Genomic DNA, 19,165 nt, shown 5'->3' on the forward strand with positions numbered 1-19,165 from the left:
AGTTCCCGCATCTCATTCTATTCTTGTATACAGATATGGCTTAATAGTACAACATATACTTCACTGTATGTACACACACAGCTGATGCCCCAGCCCCCCCCCACACACACACACAGAGCTGATACCCCCCACACACACCCCCCCACACACAACACACACACAGAGCTGATAGCCCCCCCATCCCCACACACACACACACACAGAGCTGATACCCCCCACACCCCACACACACACAGAGCTGATACCCCCCACACACACACCCCCCACACACACACACACAGAGCTGATACCCCCCCCACACCCCCCCCCACACACACACAGAGCTGATACCCCCCACACCCCGCCCCCACACACACAGAGCTGATACCCCAGACCCCCCCCCCCCACACACACACAGAGCTGATACCCCAGCCCCCCCCCACACACACATCTGATACCCCAGACCCCCCCACACACACACAGCTGATGCCCCAGCCCCCCCACACACACACAGAGCTGATACCCCAGCCACACACACACACAGCTGATACCCCAGACTACCCCCCCCCCCCACACACACACAGAGCTGATACCCCAGACCCCCCCACACACACACAGCTGATACCCCAGACCCCCCCCCACACACACAGCTGATGCCCCAGCACCCCCCCACACACACACAGCTGATACCCACCCTCACTCACACACACAGAGCTAATACCCCAGCCACACACACACGCACGCACACACACAGCTGATACCCCAGACCACTCCCACACACACACATAGCTGATACCCCAGACCCCCCCCCCCACACACACACACAGCTGATACCCCAGACCCCCCCCCCCCCACCCCCCCCCACACACACAGAGCTGATACCCCAGACCACTCCCACACACACACATAGCTGATACCCCACACCCCCCCCCCCACCCACACAGAGCTGATACCCCATACCCCCCCCACACCCCCCCCCCACACACACAGAGCTGATACCCCAGACCCCCCCCACACCCCCCCCACACACACAGAGCTGATACCCCAGACCCCCCCCCACACCCCCCCCACACACACACAGCTGATACCCCAGCCCCCCCCCACACACACATCTGATACCCCAGACCTCCCCACACACACACAGAGCTGATACCCCAGCCACACACACACACAGTTGATACCCCAGACTACCCCCCCCCCACACACACACACAGAGCTGATACCCCAGACCTCCCCACACACACACAGCTGATGCCCCAGCCCCCCCACACACACACAGAGCTGATACCCCAGCCACACACACACACAGCTGATACCCCAGACTACCCCCCCCCCCACACACACACACACAGAGCTGATACCCCAGACCCCCCCACACACACACAGCTGATACCCCAGCCCCCCCCCCACACACACATCTGATACCCCAGACCCCCCCACACACACACAGCTGATACCCCAGCCCCCCCCCACACACACAGAGCTGATACCCCAGCCCCCCCCACACACACATAGCTGATACCCCAGACCCCCCCCCCACACACACACACACAGCTGATACCCCAGACCCCCCGCCCCTCCCACACACACAGCTGATACCCAGCCTCGCACACACACAGCTGATACCCCAGACCCCCCCCCCACACACACAAACAGAGCTGATACCCCAGCCCACACACATACAGAGCTGATGCCCCAGTCACATACACCCACAGCTGATACCCAGCCACATACACACACACACACGCAGCTGATACCGCAGCCACACACACACACGGAGCTGATACCGCAGCCACACCCACATAGCTGATACCCAGCCACACACACCCACATAGCTGATACCCCAGCCCACACACACAGAGCTGATACCCAGCCACACACAACCACAGAGCTGATACCCCAGCCCACACACACCCACATAGCTGATACCCAGCCACACACACACACAGAGCTGATACCCAGCCACACAGACACACAGAGCTGATACCCAGCCACATACACACACAAACAGAGCTGATACCCCAGCCCACACACACAGCTGATACCCAGCCACACACACACACACAGAGCTGATACCCAGCCACACACACAGCTGATACCCAGCCACACACACACACACAGAGCTGATACCCCAGCCACACACACAGCTGATACCCCAGCCCACACACAGCTGATACCCCAGCCACACACACAGCTGATACCCAGCCACACACACACACACAGAGCTGATACCCCAGCCACACACACAGCTGATACCCCAGCCCACACACACAGCTGATACCCCAGCCCACACACACAGCTGATACCCCAGCCCACACACACAGCTGATACCCCAGCCACACACACAGCTGATACCCCAGCCACACACACAGCTGATACCCCAGCCCACACACACAGCTGATACCCCAGCCACACACACAGCTGATACCCCAGCCCACACACACAGCTGATACCCCAGCCACACACACAGCTGATACCCCAGCCCACACACACAGCTGATACCCCAGCCACACACACAGCTGATACCCCAGCCCACACACACAGCTGATACCCCAGCCCACACACACAGCTGATACCCCAGCCCACACACACAGCTGATACCCCAGCCCACACACACAGCTGATACCCCAGCCCACACACACACAAACAGAGCTGATACCCCAGACAGAGAGAGAGAGAGAGGGAGACACACACACAAAATTGAAACCCCAGCCAGACACAGAAGCACACACACAGAGCTCAAACCTCAGCCAGACACAGAGAACACTCAAACCCCAGCCAGAGAGAGCGAGTGAGAACTAAACCACAGCTCAAAAGGTTTTTCGAATAGAATAATAGTTGTGAAGTTTACAGCATAGAAAGTGGCCATTCGGCCCATCATGTCAGTTCTAGTGCTGCTTCTTTTAACGGAGCTGCCATCTCTAATCTCATCCTCCTGCTCTTTCTCTGTGCCCTTTAATATATAAAGCAGTACAGTACAACATCAAAATTACATTTATAGAATGTCTTTCACGTCGGGAGGACGTCCCAAGGCGCTGAACAGTCAGGTGTCGGTCGGGGCTCGAGCATGGGGGAGGGGTGGTGTAGGGGTGAGGGAAGGCAGAGAGGTGGGATGGAGACCAAAGGTACGGTCGAAAAGAAGGGTTTTGAGACCGGCCTTGAAGGAGGTAAGGGAGGAAGTGAGGCGAAGGGACTGTGGGATGGAGTTCCAGAGTGTGGGGGCAGAGAGTCTGAAAGCCCGGCCACCAATGGTAGGGCGGGTCGGGCGGGAGACATGGAGCAGGCCGGAGCCCGCTGAGCGGAGGGAGTGGGCAGGTTGGTAGGGAGTCAGCAGGTCAGAGAGGTAGGAGGGGGCAAGGCCATGGATGGCCTTGAAAGTGAGGACGAGGATCTTGAACTCGATCCTCTGGGGGATGGGAAGCCAGTGGAGTCGGGCGAGGGTGGGAGTGATGGGGTCACGGAGCCTGGTGTGTGAGAATACACGAGCTGCGGAGTTTAGGATGATCTGCAGCTTGTGAAGGGAAGAGTTGGGAAGGCCGATGAGGAGAGAGTATCTGTAATCGAGCCTTGATGTGACGAATGCGTGGGTGAGGGTTTTGGCAGCCTGAGGGGTGAGGCAGTGGCGGAGTCTGGCAATGTTGTGGAGGTGGTGGTAGGCAGTGCCGGTCATGGCGCGGATGTGGGAGAGAAAGGACAGTTCAGGGTCAAACAAGACACCCAGGTTCCTGACTGGCTTAGTGAGGTTGAGTGGGCAGCCGTGGAGACTGATGCTGCCAGTGCCCGAGGTGCGGAGGCACTGGCGCGAGCCAATCAGGAGGGCCTCGGTCTTGCTGACGTTCAGTTGGAGAAAGTTGTCCCTCGTCCAGGACTTGATGTCGGACAGGCAGTTGGTCAGGACGCCAGTAGTCCTGGAGTTGAGGGTGTCATCCGCATACATGTAAAAATGTATCCCATGTCTGCGGATGATGTCACCAAGGGGGAGCATGTAGAGAGTAAAGAGGAGGGGACCGAGGACAGATTCCTGAGGGACACTGCACAAGACGGTGTGGGGGCTGGAGGAGAAGCCGTTTGCCGCGACAAAGTGGAGGTGGTGTGAAAGGTAGGACCTGAACCAGTCAAGGACAGAACCTTGAAGGCTGAGGTGGGAGGAGAGGCGGTGGAGAAGGATTGAGTGGTCCACGGTGTCAAAGAGGTTGAGGAGGACGAGGAGGCAGAGGGAGCCCTGGTCACACTGTAACTTTATTGAAAGGGAAAGCTTATATTGAATTTCAGAAGTACAAGTCTTAATTTTTCTCCTTACCTTCTGATAAAATGACTGTAAATAGTTTTAATGTTTAATGTTTTACGTATATATTGTGTTACTCTTCCCAGACTATGGATACCAGTTTCAGTGATGTGGAGTAAGATCTAGCAGGATGCAGCAGTCTGAATGGAGCTTGGATAAGATTCTACCAGTCCCTCAGCTGTCTCAACATTGGGCAAAGTCTGTTGTAGGCCTGCTGGCACTTCTGTGCTTTGGCTGTAGCTATGATGGGGACTTTGTCTTTGATGATTCAGAAGCTATTATTAATAATAAGGTATGTGACTTTGCATTTGAAATTAGGTATTTATTGATGGTGGTCAAGCATTAAATTTTCTTTGCCCAATGATGCCTATATTGTAAAGCGGGGAATTGGAGAGTGCTAGCCACGTAGTGGGTTATCTCATCATCTTTTTAACTTGAGGAGCTTTCAGAAACTATTCCCCTGCTCTCTGTAATTCTCTCTCCCTCGAATCTTGTTTCTCTCTCTCTGTTTTTTATAAACCCTTAAAAGTTGTATTTTATACATCTTATAATGGGATTGGACTCAAGTATCAGCATGCAGTGAAAAAAGAAATGTTCTGTTTCATTCAGTGTTTTGACTTAAACGTTATCGAATATTTGGACATTATTTAAATGGTTCAATTATTTAAATATACTGTTTAAAAATTGGAATATTATGTAAATATTTGTTTCCAATCAGTTGAAATTGGCTTGTTTCTGCAGCAGTACAGTAGAAATCCGGTTTGTGGTCACCTCGGCAATCTAGCCACCTCACAATTGCGGGCAAATTTTCACAGTCTCTTTCATTATCAATGTTAAAAGATAGGCTGTCTGCTTCAGTAAATCGGGCACCTCAATATTCAAGACAATGGTCATTGATTGCAGCCGCTACAGCACCCTCCTCAGCTTCAAACGCGGTATAAACACCCACTCTGCTGCTAACCTGTACAGTACACAGGCCTCGGGCTTCTCGCGCTGTTTCCTCGATGCTACTACTGTGGGTGGAGTGGACATGCGCGGCGCGTGGAGTGTTGGGATTGCGGGAGTGACATGAGCGGAAAATCGACTTCGCCTGGTGCCGCGGCCTAACCTGAGCTCCCGCGGCCAATTCTTGGTAAGGGATGTAAACATGCCACGAAGGAAGGAGTTGTCCTTACTTGAGACAGTGGACTTAATGAAAAACAGTGAGGCATAGAGAGTTAGCTGTGATCTATGGCATTGACAGAACACAAGTTGAATGCATTCTCAAAAGGAAACCTGAATACATGACAGCTTTTGTTTTAAATGTGACAATGCCTTTATTTTAATGAGATTGCAGAGTATGGTTGTTGAATGTTCATCACCCTTGCCTATTACCAATACCCTTAACATTATATCAGTGACTTGAATCACCCGACCTGTTTCAGTAATCAGGTCACCCCACTAAGTCGGTCACTTTTGCCCAGTCACTTGAGTCACTGGATTAGTGAGGATCTACTGTATTTGCAAAACTATGATAATCTAAATATTTACCAGGGGTTCTGGTGTCAAAACAAGCAATAAATGCCATACAAAAACAAATGTGTGTGATTGGCCCATTCAAAAAAAATGGTATGAAAATTAAATGAATAAATGTGTCAGTTATTAAAAGGATCGTTGAAAATAACGAATGTTCATTTTTATGTTGAAAAGAGCATAAAGTATATATTTAAGAGGGAGGGAAGCAAGCAATTATATGACTAACTGTATTTTCTTCAACTGTTAGGACATCAGGTCAGAGACGCCACTGAACAACCTTTGGGAGCATGATTTCTGGGGGACAAAACTTGCTAGCAACACCAGCCATAAATCTTATCGACCACTGACAGTACTTACTTTCAGGTAAAAAATGTTATGTGAATGGGATTGACGCATTCATGTTATAATATACACATGTTTTATATTTGCTTGCTGTTAACACAGAATTTAATTTTATTTTAAGAAATCATCCCTTTGTCATCACTGCCTTTCTCCAAGCATTACAATTAAATTGATAGAAAATTGGAGCTGCATTACCTATTAGATATATTGTCCGGCTCACTGCAGGCTGCTGACACCCTCATACATGCATTCATAACATCTTGGCTTGATGATGCAAACTCCCTGCTTGTCGGGCTGCCCAACTCCTCCTTCCATAGGCTGCAGATCATCCAGAACTCTGCAGCCCGTGTCCTCTCCCGCACCAGGCTCCGTGACCCATGTTCGCCTGACTCCACTGGCTTCCCATCACACAGAGGGTACAGTTCCAGATTCTGGTCGTCATCTTCAAAGCCCTCCATGGCCTTGCTCCCCACTTACCTCTGCGACCTCCTAACCCCCACCGACCTGCCTGCTCCCTCCGCTCAGCTGGCTCAGTCCTGCTTCATATCCCCGCCTAATAGCGGCCGGGCCATCAGCCACTCTGCCCCCACCCTCTGGAACTCCATCCCACAGTATCTCCACCTCGCCCCCTCCCATGCCTCCTTCAAGATCCATTTCAAAACCCTTCTCTTCGAACATGCCTTTTATCACCCTCCTTCCCATTTGCCCTCCACCCTCCTCGATCCCGATCCCGACCCACGGCTCGGGTCTGAAACACTGATTGTCCAGGACGTCCTGGGGATGTTCTCCCAACGTGAAAGGCACTATACAAATGTAATTTTGTTGTTGTTGTATTTACTGCCTTACCAAGTATAATATACACTTTTATAGTAATGCGTTTTGCATTTTCTTTTCCTTTAGATTGAACCATTTGATGTCTGGAGGACTGCACCCTGTTGGGTTTCACGTGGTCAACATTGCACTACATGGTGCTATTTCTGTAGTTGCACTGGATGTATTCTCAGTATTTATGGGTGGTCTGGCACATGACGAACAAGGAACTCCTCTAAATATGGCACCAAAAGCATCATTCTTAGCTGCACTGCTTTTTGCTGTTCACCCAATACACACAGAAAACGTAAGCAATTTAGTGGCTTAATTCCCAATTAATACTATAGTATGTTTCACATCTCACTTCGGATGCTTTTTTATTTCATGCAAGTAATTAGGATTTACTTGACTATCATAATGAGCAATTCCTATTGTTGGTCATTTCTATTCTAAAACATCTGTGTTGATATGAGAGGCATTGGCAATTGGTGATGAGAAGGTCCCCTAAAAATGATCATTATGTCAACCTTCAACAACTCCTGCAAGTTTTACAGTAATAAGTGTGTGCGTTAAACTACTTTACATTTGATACAGAACTTTCACGTCGGAAGGACACCTTTCACATAAAGTGCAATGCTTGACCTTTTGACTATCCTAGAAAAATATAGCACAGTTAAAGGACGAAAGTTGTGGTGAATGTTTCTGTCTGTTTAGCTGTGCAAGTGAACCAGCTTTAAGAAAATAAATCCAATTTGTAATTTAATGTAATTAATAAGGTTACCTTTAAATTTAAGCTATGATTTTTTTTAGATATGTAATTTTAAAGAAAATATGCTTATGTATGTTTTCTCCCCCTACTTCCCCCTAATTTAAATACCATTCTGTTTATACAAGACTGTTTAAGGCAAGTGGGTAGTCCACTTGTAAATCTATGTCAATATGACTTCTGAGCTATCCGGCAGGTCTGTGAGGGCATTATGGGTTAATTTGTCTGTGCTTCCTATCCTACACTGTGGAGAAGCACTTTGTCTTATTTCCTGCCTTGGAGAAGAACTGAACATGCATCATATGAGACATTTGCATTCAGACCCCCTTCCAGCTGCCGTGAACAAAGAACTTCTACTTGTCATAATGTCTCCTTTTTTCTAAATATAATGGTCTATTTCATTGAAACTTAGTCAATTATGCAAAAAACTTGCTGAATCAATTGTGTTTTTATGTTTGCATCAATATGGCCATCAGTTTAAAATAATCTCACTCTCAAAGCACTAAGACAGTTTATGAGCTGCATGAAATCAATTATACACTTTGCAAACCTAACATTAGCATTCACTGGTCTTTTTGAAACTTGTGTTTTATTTTAAGGTTGCTGGGATAGTTGGCAGAGCAGACCTCCTTTGTGCTCTGTTCTTTCTGCTGTCATTCATCAGCTACTGTAAAGCATTCAGAAAATGTATGTATAATTTTTTTACAGATTTTTGTGTTAGGTATGTTCATCACATTAGATGAGCCTCTGTTGTAGTAGAATAATTATGGGGTCACTTAAGTGTTCTTTGTCACACTGATCTTTCAGTAGTAAATGTATTATTCTTAAAAATAATCTATTTTTCATGGTAAAATTCAGTACTAGTTCACTAAGAACAGATCCCCCTGGAGAAGTCCATTTTGTATCATAACTGTCTTCAACCACACTGGAGCTGCAATTCATCCTTTGCATTTCATTCATCAGTCAATTGTGGGTTGATTGACATTGCCTATGTACACTATAACTGTGCTGTATAACTTTTCATCATTTGTTTTGAACTGTTTTTAATAGGGTATTTTCAAATCACATTCAAGTGAAAGTTCTATAGACACAAAAAAAATTCAGTCAATGTGATGCAAACGTACCCAGGATACCTTTGAGGAAGATTTATCAATGGAATTGCTCTCTGCCCCTTCCTCTATGCTGAAATGTGCAGTATTGTAAGCATTGACCTAACTAGGTTGAGAACAATTATCAGATAATTTTGTGGATAAGTAAATTTATCTAAACTTTCCCCTTTTAAACTGTTTCAACCCTCTCTAATTACTTGGTAAGAGTAAATTTATCTTGTCAGAGCTGCATTGTGGAGTCCTGTAACATATTGGTTAGAGCACTCACCTTGCAAGCAAGAGGACCCGGGTTTGATTCCTGGGATGGGCCAAACCTTAGGCAGGTTTCCTTGCTCCAAATGTGTGTTTACCAGCAGTAAGAAGGGATCCAGTTGTTATTCGATTGTCGGATCTCTTTTCCAGGTGTAATAATCACTTCAAAAACAAAAATTATATAAAAAAAAGTGGTCACTCAATCCATGACTGTTTGTGGGACACTGCTGTGCGGATTTTGCCCATAAAATATACAGTTATTTAATTTTACAGTGTATTCTGTGAAGCGCTTTGAGACATCTCAAAATGTGATAAAGCGCTATATCAAATGCAAGGATTATTATTATTGTACCTTGTATTTTTCTCCTGCGTGGTGCTGGTAGAATTTAGTAGTATAATAATCTTTCAATTTATATCAGTGGATATATCTCATTGAAACCAATATCACAACACAGTAACTTCACATAAGTTTCAAGAACAGGGCTTGGAAAATCCACGAAGATAGCAAAAAATTGGAAGAAAGACTAGTTGGAATATGTTCTGGCCAATATAATAAAAATTATATATAAAAAAGTGGTCACTCGATCCATGACTGTTTGTGGGACACTGCTGTGCGGATTTCGCCCATAAAATCTACAGCTAATTCATTTTACAGTGTGTTCTGTGAAGTGCTTTGAGACATCTCAAAGACGTGATAAAGCGCTATATAAATGTGTATTTACTTTTTCCTATATAACAATGAAATAATAGTAATATATATCTTTCATTTTTAATCAATTATATTTTATCGAGTACTTAAAGACTTTTTTATTTTATATAAAAGCAAGTTATATTATTATTTGTCACGGTCAGTTCTACCTGTGGGGAAACTGATTTGTTGAAACTTTCTGTAGGAACTCTACAAAAAATTGCTGCCCAGCATTTTAAGAGTAGCATTCTCCACTTTGTTTTGACACTTCATTGTGGGGTCTAACTACAAACATTTGTTTTTCCTTTCTTCCGTCCAAATATTTCTTGAAATGCAGCTATTGGGTTACATTTTGGTTGACCTATGTTTTTTTTTCAATTTACTGTTTGGAGAAAATGCTGCTGTAATATGGCTGGAGTGCTGCTTTTGCCAATTTCATATTGTATGTCTTTAAACAAAGGATCCGGTATATCATTCAATTAAGTTTGATGCTGCAACCTCTGACATATAATATTATTATATTAATATATGTCAGAGGTAGCAGCATCATATTATCAGAATTATGCTGAGGTAGTTGTTTGGAAAGTTTTATTATATTTAAGGGGCAAAGCGCTAAATGACAATTAACACAAATGTTACACTGTTTCCAGATGATGCACAAGGAAAATTCTCTCTCATCTGGATTCTTGTCAGCTTGCTGCTGTGTGGAGCAGCGATGCTATGCAAGGAACAGGGTATCACAATCCTGGTAAGGAAGCACGTGGTTATAAGCAGTTAATTTTTTNGGTCTTTAATCTGTCTTTATTTGCAGTTGAAACATTATTACCTGGATGCAGCTTTACTATTGTGCTTTTTATATACTCACAGGGTGTGAATGCAATATTTGATGCTTTGGTGATCTGTAAAATAGATATTCTACATTTGGGAAGTGGACTACTACAGAATAATACCACATCGGAGGTAAAAGTACACCTGCAGGATTTCACAGATGTTTGCAGTCAACATATTTGACATTTGTTTTCCCTTGTACAATTATTTACCCCAATCGGTTAAACTCACCCCTATCTTTTCCCCTCCACCCACCAACTGTTCAAACAAAATAATCACATGACATGGTCTCAGGCAGCTTCCGTCAATCTTAAGCTGACTGCTTGGAAGTGTGTGAGAGATCTGTGAGTTAGCTTGCTAGGTGTCTCCCCGCTCTCTTGAACAACTGAGATGTATCATGTGGAAAATTGTGCCAAAGATGCAAAGTTCTCTTTCTCGGCTGTAAGAGTTTAACATAAACTGATCTGGAGTATTTGATGATACTGATACCCAAGTGCATAAATGCTCTTATTTATTATTGCCAACATCCCTCTCCTTGATGACAGCAAAAGGATGTCAGCTGATGCTTCTTTCTCCTTTGGAATAATACGATAGTATCTAAATTTATATTTTCATCTGAATGCTGCCAAGACAGGGAATTCAAAAGGGCCTCAGCAATGCACTGGAGTATCAGCCTGAACTATGTGCTCAAGTTCTATTGCGGGCTTCAACCCATAATCTTCTGACCCAGAAATGACAGTAGTATTATCTGCGCTAAGCTAACGAGTAAATGAAATTATATAAAAACATTGCTTTTGATAAGATAAAACAATGCAGCAACTGAGGCCTGTTGTTTTTTTAAATGGAAAAGTATTTCAATTATTTTCAACTTAGATAATGCATGGGATGGTAACATACCTATTATTTGTTTTATTTTTCTTTGTGTTTTGATCATTCTATCTATTTCTCTTTTGCTTTCTCAGCAAAAAATAAGGTGGAAAAGGGGATTTTTCACACGAATTTTCCTAATAGCATCTGGAGGAATAATTCTGCTCTATGGTAGATGGAGAATCATGGGGACTGGACCTCCTGCTTTCACTGAAGTTGATAATCCAGCGTCCTTTGCAGACAATATACTTGTACGAGTAAGTATTTTGTGAAGCTTTAAAAATACGTAACTGAATTTTTTCCCCCCTTTTTTAGCTCGTCAGAGATAATGTTTAAAATCCATGTAAAATAGCATTGGTCACATTTAACAACAGAGGCAAACGTATATCTTGTGTGTGTACCTTGGCAAATTGTCAGCCCTTCATGTAACCAGGCAGTGAGCATCTTAATTCAATTGGAAGGATGTTGCTGAGTCCAATTCTGTCCATGCACTCTTTTAGGAGGTCAGTGGTCATCTATACCCAGATATAACATAAATTGTGTACAAGAGAGACAAAAAAAGAGCATGCAACAGGGGAATATCTTTCTGTTTAAAAATTATATTTTGAAATTACAATATAAACATTTCAGCTTGGAAATAATGTAGATTCAGGACTATGTAAATCCATTGAAATCAGGAGATTTGATGAATATGGCTTTATCCATGTTGGAGTTCACCCATTATTATATTTCTTTGCTCCCAGCAACTATGTGTCAAATTCATAAGGCATATGTGTTTCTTGCAGTGTTCTCAGTTTGCACCCTGTTGTTACACCATCTATTATTTGTGAACAAAATGTCACCAGGCCTTCTAGTGGAGATAATATTTTTACTGTGAAATAGAAGGCAGTCCTATGATATGATTTAATTGCCTGATAATTTGGTGTCACTTTGACGAAATAGAAGAAATGCATGTATAAAGAGTAATGTTTCTTTTTATTTTGACAGACCGTTAATTATAATTACTACTATTCACTGAATGCGTGGCTGCTTGTGTGTCCCTGGTGGCTGTGTTTTGATTGGTCCATGGGCTGTTTGCCCCTTATTAAATCCATCAGTGACGTCAGAGTAATTGCACCTTTGGTACTTTGGTTCTTCTTTACTGGACTTTTATGGCGAGCTTTATGCTCAGGAAACAGAGATGAAAGAAGGTAGGGTACCAGTTGGTTTTTCAGTTTATTCACCATTACCAATCAATCATGAAATAATTGAACATTTTAGTTAAACAAAAGTCTGCATGCCCCTGAAATGCTTATTATGTGAATGCACTGATATATTTTAAAATGACCAGAATAATCTGGAAAAATATTTTTGTTTAGTACCCCAAAATAACCTTTTTTATTTATAATTCTGTTTTAAGTCTTTTCTATTTTGAAGTTTGGTTGTGGCAGATTGGGACAGGCGAGATAGAAGATCTTCTGCTTGTTGTCTGCTTGTTCAGCCACCTGATGCCACAGCAGAGATTACAAACTTTTCTCCAGAAATTGTTGTATGCTGTAACATTAGCCTCAATGCAACATGTTATTCAGTTGGCATTGAAGAAAAAAGCATAATTTCTGTTGCTTTACAGATTTGCAGGCCCAAAATAATGTATTAACATGACTATATCGGCAGGAGGTAGTAGGTGACTTAATGACCTGCATGTTGGCCATTGCTCTTCAGTAGGGGGAGCTAAAATGGCTGAATTCCAGGTTATTAGCCACCTCAATATCACTTCCCCCATTGTTAATGCTCAGCAAAGCAGGAAATGACGTTAGCAGTGACTTCATGATCTGGAAGTTGCCCATTTCAGCCTGAAAAGCCAGCGAGCAAGTGGGCTGGTTGCATGCACAACAGTGAATGGAGTCCACAGTGAAACCACATTCTAAGTGAATTTAAGCTCTAGTGAAGCATATTATAATGTAGCTGTATTATAATTCCCAGTTATACATTATTCTGTACATATTTACTTACAGGTAACCATAATTCTATGTGTTGAATATTCTTACAGAATTCTTACTTCTGGAATCACACTTATGATAATACCGTTCCTTCCTGCATCTAACATTTTCTTCAGAGTGGGCTTTGTGATAGCTGAGAGAGTAGTCTACCTCTCCAGCGCTGGTTATTGCATACTACTGTCATATGGAATTTGCATGTTATGCAGACAAAGTAAGAGAATCAAGGTAATAATGCATGTATTATAACTTCTCAGATTTTTTGGTTTTATATTGACGAAAGTAAGAAATACTTATTAAAGATTAAAATTGATTATTTTAAAATTATATTTTTCTCTAATTGTTTTTAGAAAATCATTATCATCGCTCTGCTGAGTTTGGTGATTGTGAATGTTTTGCGCTGTATCAGACGCAGTTATCAGTGGCGCACAGAGGAAGATCTTTTTACAAGTGCCTTGTCTGTGTGTCCTCTCAATGCTAAAGTAAGCTATTCCAATGTAATATCAGAAGTTAAAAAGAACAATGTCAAGCTGTTTCTTAAAATATGTCTAGATTCCTGCTGTGAAATATCTTTCCTCGTAACCCATTCCAATTGTTGAATTCCCTCTGTGAAAATAAATACTTCCCGATGTTTGTCACAGTCCTGAACATATGCCTCCGCATGTCTTACAAATGCCTTACATTTCAATCCAATAACTTCATGGGCTGAATGTTGCATCAAATTGCACTTATATAGAACCTTTAATGTAGGATGAATATGTCAAAGTATTTAATGATGATGAAATATATGGAGCAATAATGAGAAGAAAGTGAACTTAAGTATCAATAATTTTTAAGGACCAAAGACATATAGTCAAAGAGATTGGTTTGGAAAACAAAGAGGAGTAAGACAAAGGGACATAGTGGGAGAGAGCTGGAACATAGGAGCATAGAAGAACAGGAATAGCAGGAGGCCATTCAGCACATCAAATCTGTTCCAAGAGTTTATTGAGTTTGGCATAGCATTTAATCTAAGTTCTCCGCCCTGTTGCCATACCGTTTGCTATCTCTAATACTGAAATACTTCTCTATTTCTCTGTTAAATATCCCTATCAATTCTGCACCTACAGCTTTCAGGGGTAGAGCATTCATCATCCTCACAACCATATGTGAAGAAATGTTTCCTGACCTCAGTCCTGACTTAGTTCTGATTTCAAGGGTATTCTCTTCAGCCCCCCACCCCCCTCCACTCCCTGGCTGAAGGCGCTTATATAGCTTTCCCCAGGTACTTTTTTATGGTCAATTTATTCTGCGTTATACAGTTTCCCTTTCCATTCAGGATTGATGAAGTCATTATTTTGCAGGTTCACTACAATGTTGGTAAGAATTTTGCTGACAGAGGAAGAGAAACATTTGCAATCCAGTATTATAGAGAAGCAGTAAGGTAATTACCTTTCTTGTTATGATTCAATTTTTAAAAAGGACAAAAAAATTGTTGTTTAGTTCTTTGATTGGATAGTTACAAAAGGGTTTGCTAAGTGTGTTGTGTTTCTTTCAGGCTCAATCCAAAGTATGTCCATGCTATGAATAATCTTGGAAACATTTTGAAGGAAACAAATAAACTGCACGAAGCAGAAACGTTGCTTTCCAAAGCTGTGGCTATACAGTATGTCTCAACTAATCCTATAATTGAATTTAATGCTTAATGCTTGATTTTTTTTCCACAATGTAATCTTGTTCTGATGCAAGTCACATTATTAAAGCAAATCAAACATGTACTTGATAGGAATATAAAAAAACAGCAACAAAAGGAGGTCATTCAGCTCATTCAACCTGTTCCATCTGTTTATTAGTACTTGGCAAATCTTGTAATCGCAAAGACCTTCCTTTCACCAATAGGCACAGAAAATGAACCCTCATCTCAGCTGGCAAATATGGTTCCAATTTGACAATAAAGATTTTTTTCTTTTGAATAAAAGGTTTTCCATTAAAAAAAATCTGATTTGAATTCTTATTTATCAATCTATCAAACATTCTAATGAATCATTATGGTTAATGATCGACTCAAACACAAAGTCCTAACATTTGTAAATGTATGAAACATCTTTTTAATATCCCTCAGATTGAAGATTCAAATATAGGCTTCAAATCTATGTATAGTTGGATCATTTTGTTTTTTTAAAACCATTACATTTTAAAACGTCTTTTTACCAACAGGTGAGCTATTAATAAGGGAATCATAGAATGTTACCACACAGAATGTTCATCTTATCATGCCTGTGCTAGGGCTTTCTGCTCTGGCATTTTTTCCACATATTCTTTAATATGGGTAAGAGCTACTAGGATTTAAAAAAAAGATCAACAAGCTTATCAGGCTAGATCATAATATTCTCGACCAGACTGACCTGGATGAATAATCTTAATTTGCCCTCTTTTGGCCTCGGCTTCTTGTAGACCTTCAATAAACATAAAAGTGTAAACCTTGAAACAAATTAAATAGTCTAGAAATTCTCTATTTCTAATCTCAGCAGAAGGTCTAACTCTCCCACCATTGTCTATCTAGTACTTTACTATGTTTTAATAACGAAGTACTTTTCACGTTTTGTTTTGCTTAGACCTGATTTTGCTGCAGCCTGGATGAATCTAGGAATTGTGCAGAACAGTTTGGACAAGTTTGAAGATGCTGAAAGGAGTTACTGGACTGCAATTAAGTACAGAAAAAAATATCCAGACTGCTACTACAACTTGGGACGCCTGGTATGTCCATTTGTCGGGTCCTGTAGCTCAGTGGTTAGAGCACTCGTCTTACGAGCGAGACACCTGGGTTCAATTCCAGGCAGGGTGAAACCTTCGGCAAGTTTCCTTACTCCACACGCCTAATAATAATCCCTCCAAAACCAAACAATAATAAATTGGTCATTTTCAATCCATGACTGTTTGTGGGACACTGCTGTGCGCAATTGGCTGCTGCATTTCGGCCACAAATATACAGTCAATTCACTTTACAGCATATTCTATGAAGCGCTTTGGGACATCCTCCCGACGTGAAGAGCGCTATATCAAATGCAAGGATTATTATTATTATCTAGAAGATGTGAAAGGTCCTATATCAAATGCAACGATTATTATATTATTTATTGGCATTTTAAACGTGTTGGAATTTAAATGTAGTGGGTTAGCACCCTGGCCTTTAGTCTTGGGTTTGGATCCTAGGTTTCAGTCTTCATACATGAATGCAAGAAAAATATTCTTGTTCTGCATCCTGTTGAGGTCCTCTGTTAAATGAGTTTGGAAGCATCAACTCGGTTCCATGATTCGCGTGGTCTTACAATGCAAAAGTATCTTAATTTGAAACGAAAATCGTCCATAGATGGTCATCTTCTGACAACTACCTCTAAAACAGTACCATTTAATTTATTATGTCAATCTATTTTGTTTAACCTGTTCATTAATATTTGCCTTATTGTTAGTATGCAGACCTACATCGCCATGTAGATGCTCTCAGTGCTTGGCGGAATGCTACCATTCTGAAACCTGACCACAGTCTGGCATGGAACAACTTGATTATATTACTTGATAACACAGGTAATTAATTAGTTATGTAAGTTATCTGTAAAGTAGTCGTTATTTTTCTAGGGTTGCATTTTGAGAGTTTATTGTAATGATTTATAAGTTTGTACAGCTATGAAAGTACCAGTGGTTGATTGTGAATACTGTATTGTCCATAATTTCCCCTCATGATATGTGGGGAAACATTAATTACTTATTTTAATGTTTAGAGGTTTTTTTTATTATCTTTTTGTTGTCTGTTGATACATTCAAAGCATTCGCAAATGTCTGCAGAAATCCAGTTTTTCCCTTTTATGCAATACAAACTGTTAATGAATATTTAAATGTATTTTTCTACAATGAACATGTATTGGCTCCCATCAGCTCCTCCTCAAGCACTGACAGCATCACCATCCATGGTTGCACACTCCACCTTGCTAAGTCATTCTGGAACCTTGGGGTCTTGTTTGACCCTCAACTATCCTTTCTACCCCACATCTGCACCATGACCTGCTCTGCCTTCCCTACCTCTGCAACATCTCCCGGCTCCGCCACTGTCTCACACCACAGGCCGCCGAAACCTCACACTACATCAGGCTCGACTATGCAAATTCAATGCTTGTCAGCCTCCCTAACTCCTCCCTCCATAGGCTGCAGATCACCCAGAACTCTGCAGTCCATGTCCTCGCCCGCACTAGGCTCCACAACCCCTTCCTTGCCCAACTCCACTGGCGTCCCATCACACAGAGGATACAGTTCAAGATCCTGGTCCTCACCTTCAAAGCCCTCCATGGTCTTGCTCCCCCCTACTTCTGCTTGCTCCCTCTGCTCAGTGGGCTCCGGCCTGCTTCACGTCCCCCGACTTGCTAGCCTCACTATTGGCGGGCCTTCTGCCACTCTGCCCCTACCTTCTGGAACTCCATCCTGCATTCCCTCTGCCTCGCCCCCTTCCTTGCCATCTTCAAGACCCATCTCAAGACCCTCCTATACGACTGTGCTTTCGATCTCCCTGCTTCCCCCACTGCCCTCCGCTTTCTCCAACCCCGGCACTGACCCCCAGCTCGGGTCCATAACTCTGTCTGTCCAGTGCCTTGGGACATCCTCCTGACAAGAAAGGCGCTTTACAAATGTAATTTTGTTGTTGTTGCTCAAGATGGAGGATGTTCATTGGACATGCTGTTCAATGGACTCACCCCTCCTTACAAATAGATTTACTGTAAACATTGCTTTCATGATGTATGTGGTATTAAATGATGAAACAGTTAAACTATGGGTATTAATATATTCTATCTAATTGCAAAAGAGTTGAAGCAAATCATGGTCATTTTGGGCATATTTATTTCAATATCCTAACCATTTTTTTCTCCCAAATCATAGGTAACTTAGCACAAGCTGAAGCAATTGGAAAAGAGGCTTTAAAAGTGCTGCCTGGTGATCACACTATCATGTTTTCATTCGCTAATGTGCTTGGCAAATTAAAAAAGTACAAGGTAAGTATGAAAAGAAAGTTTTATTATAGTGTAGCCTTTATTGGGGGATTAGGCTAGATAGTTGATCTATCTTGAAGGATTGTTAGTCATTTTATTTGTTGCTTTTTTTCTGACACATACGAAAATTCATTTCCATGCTTCAAAACTAGAAATTTCCAGTTGTCTGCATGGAGTGTGCACTCTCTCCACAGACAGACATACTCTGCTCACCTAATCCCAGGAAAGTATTAATAATCTTCGCACTTTTATATAGCGTCCTATCACATCTTCAAAACACCACATGGTGCTTCAGAGTTATACTGTAAAGTTGGGTGTAACTTTTCAGACAAAATAATAGGCTGGAATATGAAGCGAATAGTGTAAATGGGTTCAAAAGGCAACTGAATACATCTCTCTAGAGAGAAAGAATTGAGGTATATTGGTGAGAAGGCTGGTAATTGACTTTGAAATCTAATGAAAAGAATGGATTTGCCTTTTCGTTTTCTACAATTTCTAATGCACCTGTTTATGTGTAAAACAACTTTATATGTAATTTGTTTAAAAAGTTACCATGAAATATCCTGATCTTCCTGTTCCGAATCAGAAATGCGATGTTTTAAATCATGGTCTCAATATCTTTTTTCAAAGAAAAAAATGGGAAAAGAGCCATTGCTTGAAATTTGTCACATTTCATGGCCCAGATTTGGAAATGTAGAAAAGACAATCTCCCCAGTTATCAATCTTATCAGCT

General features: G+C 42.4%; 1 protein-coding gene across 7 annotated transcripts in view; it reads left to right on the forward strand.

Moving 5' to 3' along the window:
- Positions 1–4,331: 4,331 nt before the first annotated feature.
- Positions 4,332–19,165, forward strand: part of tmtc4 (gamma-glutamylamine cyclotransferase, tandem duplicate 3) — a 34,652-nt gene continuing 19,818 nt past the window's right edge. For 4 of the 7 annotated variants that reach the window (XM_042333795.1, XM_042333798.1, XM_042333800.1 and 1 more), the window contains exons 1-15: positions 4,332–4,556; positions 6,027–6,142; positions 7,022–7,238; positions 8,297–8,384; positions 10,397–10,494; positions 10,614–10,706; positions 11,537–11,698; positions 12,429–12,631; positions 13,471–13,645; positions 13,768–13,899; positions 14,761–14,840; positions 14,955–15,062; positions 16,012–16,153; positions 16,867–16,981; positions 18,323–18,435. In XM_042333795.1, coding sequence (XP_042189729.1) covers positions 4,395–4,556; positions 6,027–6,142; positions 7,022–7,238; positions 8,297–8,384; positions 10,397–10,494; positions 10,614–10,706; positions 11,537–11,698; positions 12,429–12,631; positions 13,471–13,645; positions 13,768–13,899; positions 14,761–14,840; positions 14,955–15,062; positions 16,012–16,153; positions 16,867–16,981; positions 18,323–18,435 — 2,004 coding nt within the window. In that variant the 5' untranslated portion in view covers positions 4,332–4,394. Of the gene's footprint in view, positions 4,557–5,344; positions 5,397–6,026; positions 6,143–7,021; positions 7,239–8,296; positions 8,385–10,396; positions 10,495–10,613; positions 10,707–11,536; positions 11,699–12,428; positions 12,632–13,470; positions 13,646–13,767; positions 13,900–14,760; positions 14,841–14,954; positions 15,063–16,011; positions 16,154–16,866; positions 16,982–18,322; positions 18,436–19,165 lie in introns of those variants that run through there. The other 3 variants (XM_042333796.1, XM_042333801.1, XM_042333797.1) reach the window with 3 other exon arrangements.

This window comes from Callorhinchus milii, unplaced genomic scaffold (assembly GCF_018977255.1).
Source record: "Callorhinchus milii isolate IMCB2004 unplaced genomic scaffold, IMCB_Cmil_1.0 Scaffold4, whole genome shotgun sequence".
Classification (NCBI taxonomy): domain Eukaryota; kingdom Metazoa; phylum Chordata; class Chondrichthyes; order Chimaeriformes; family Callorhinchidae; genus Callorhinchus; species Callorhinchus milii.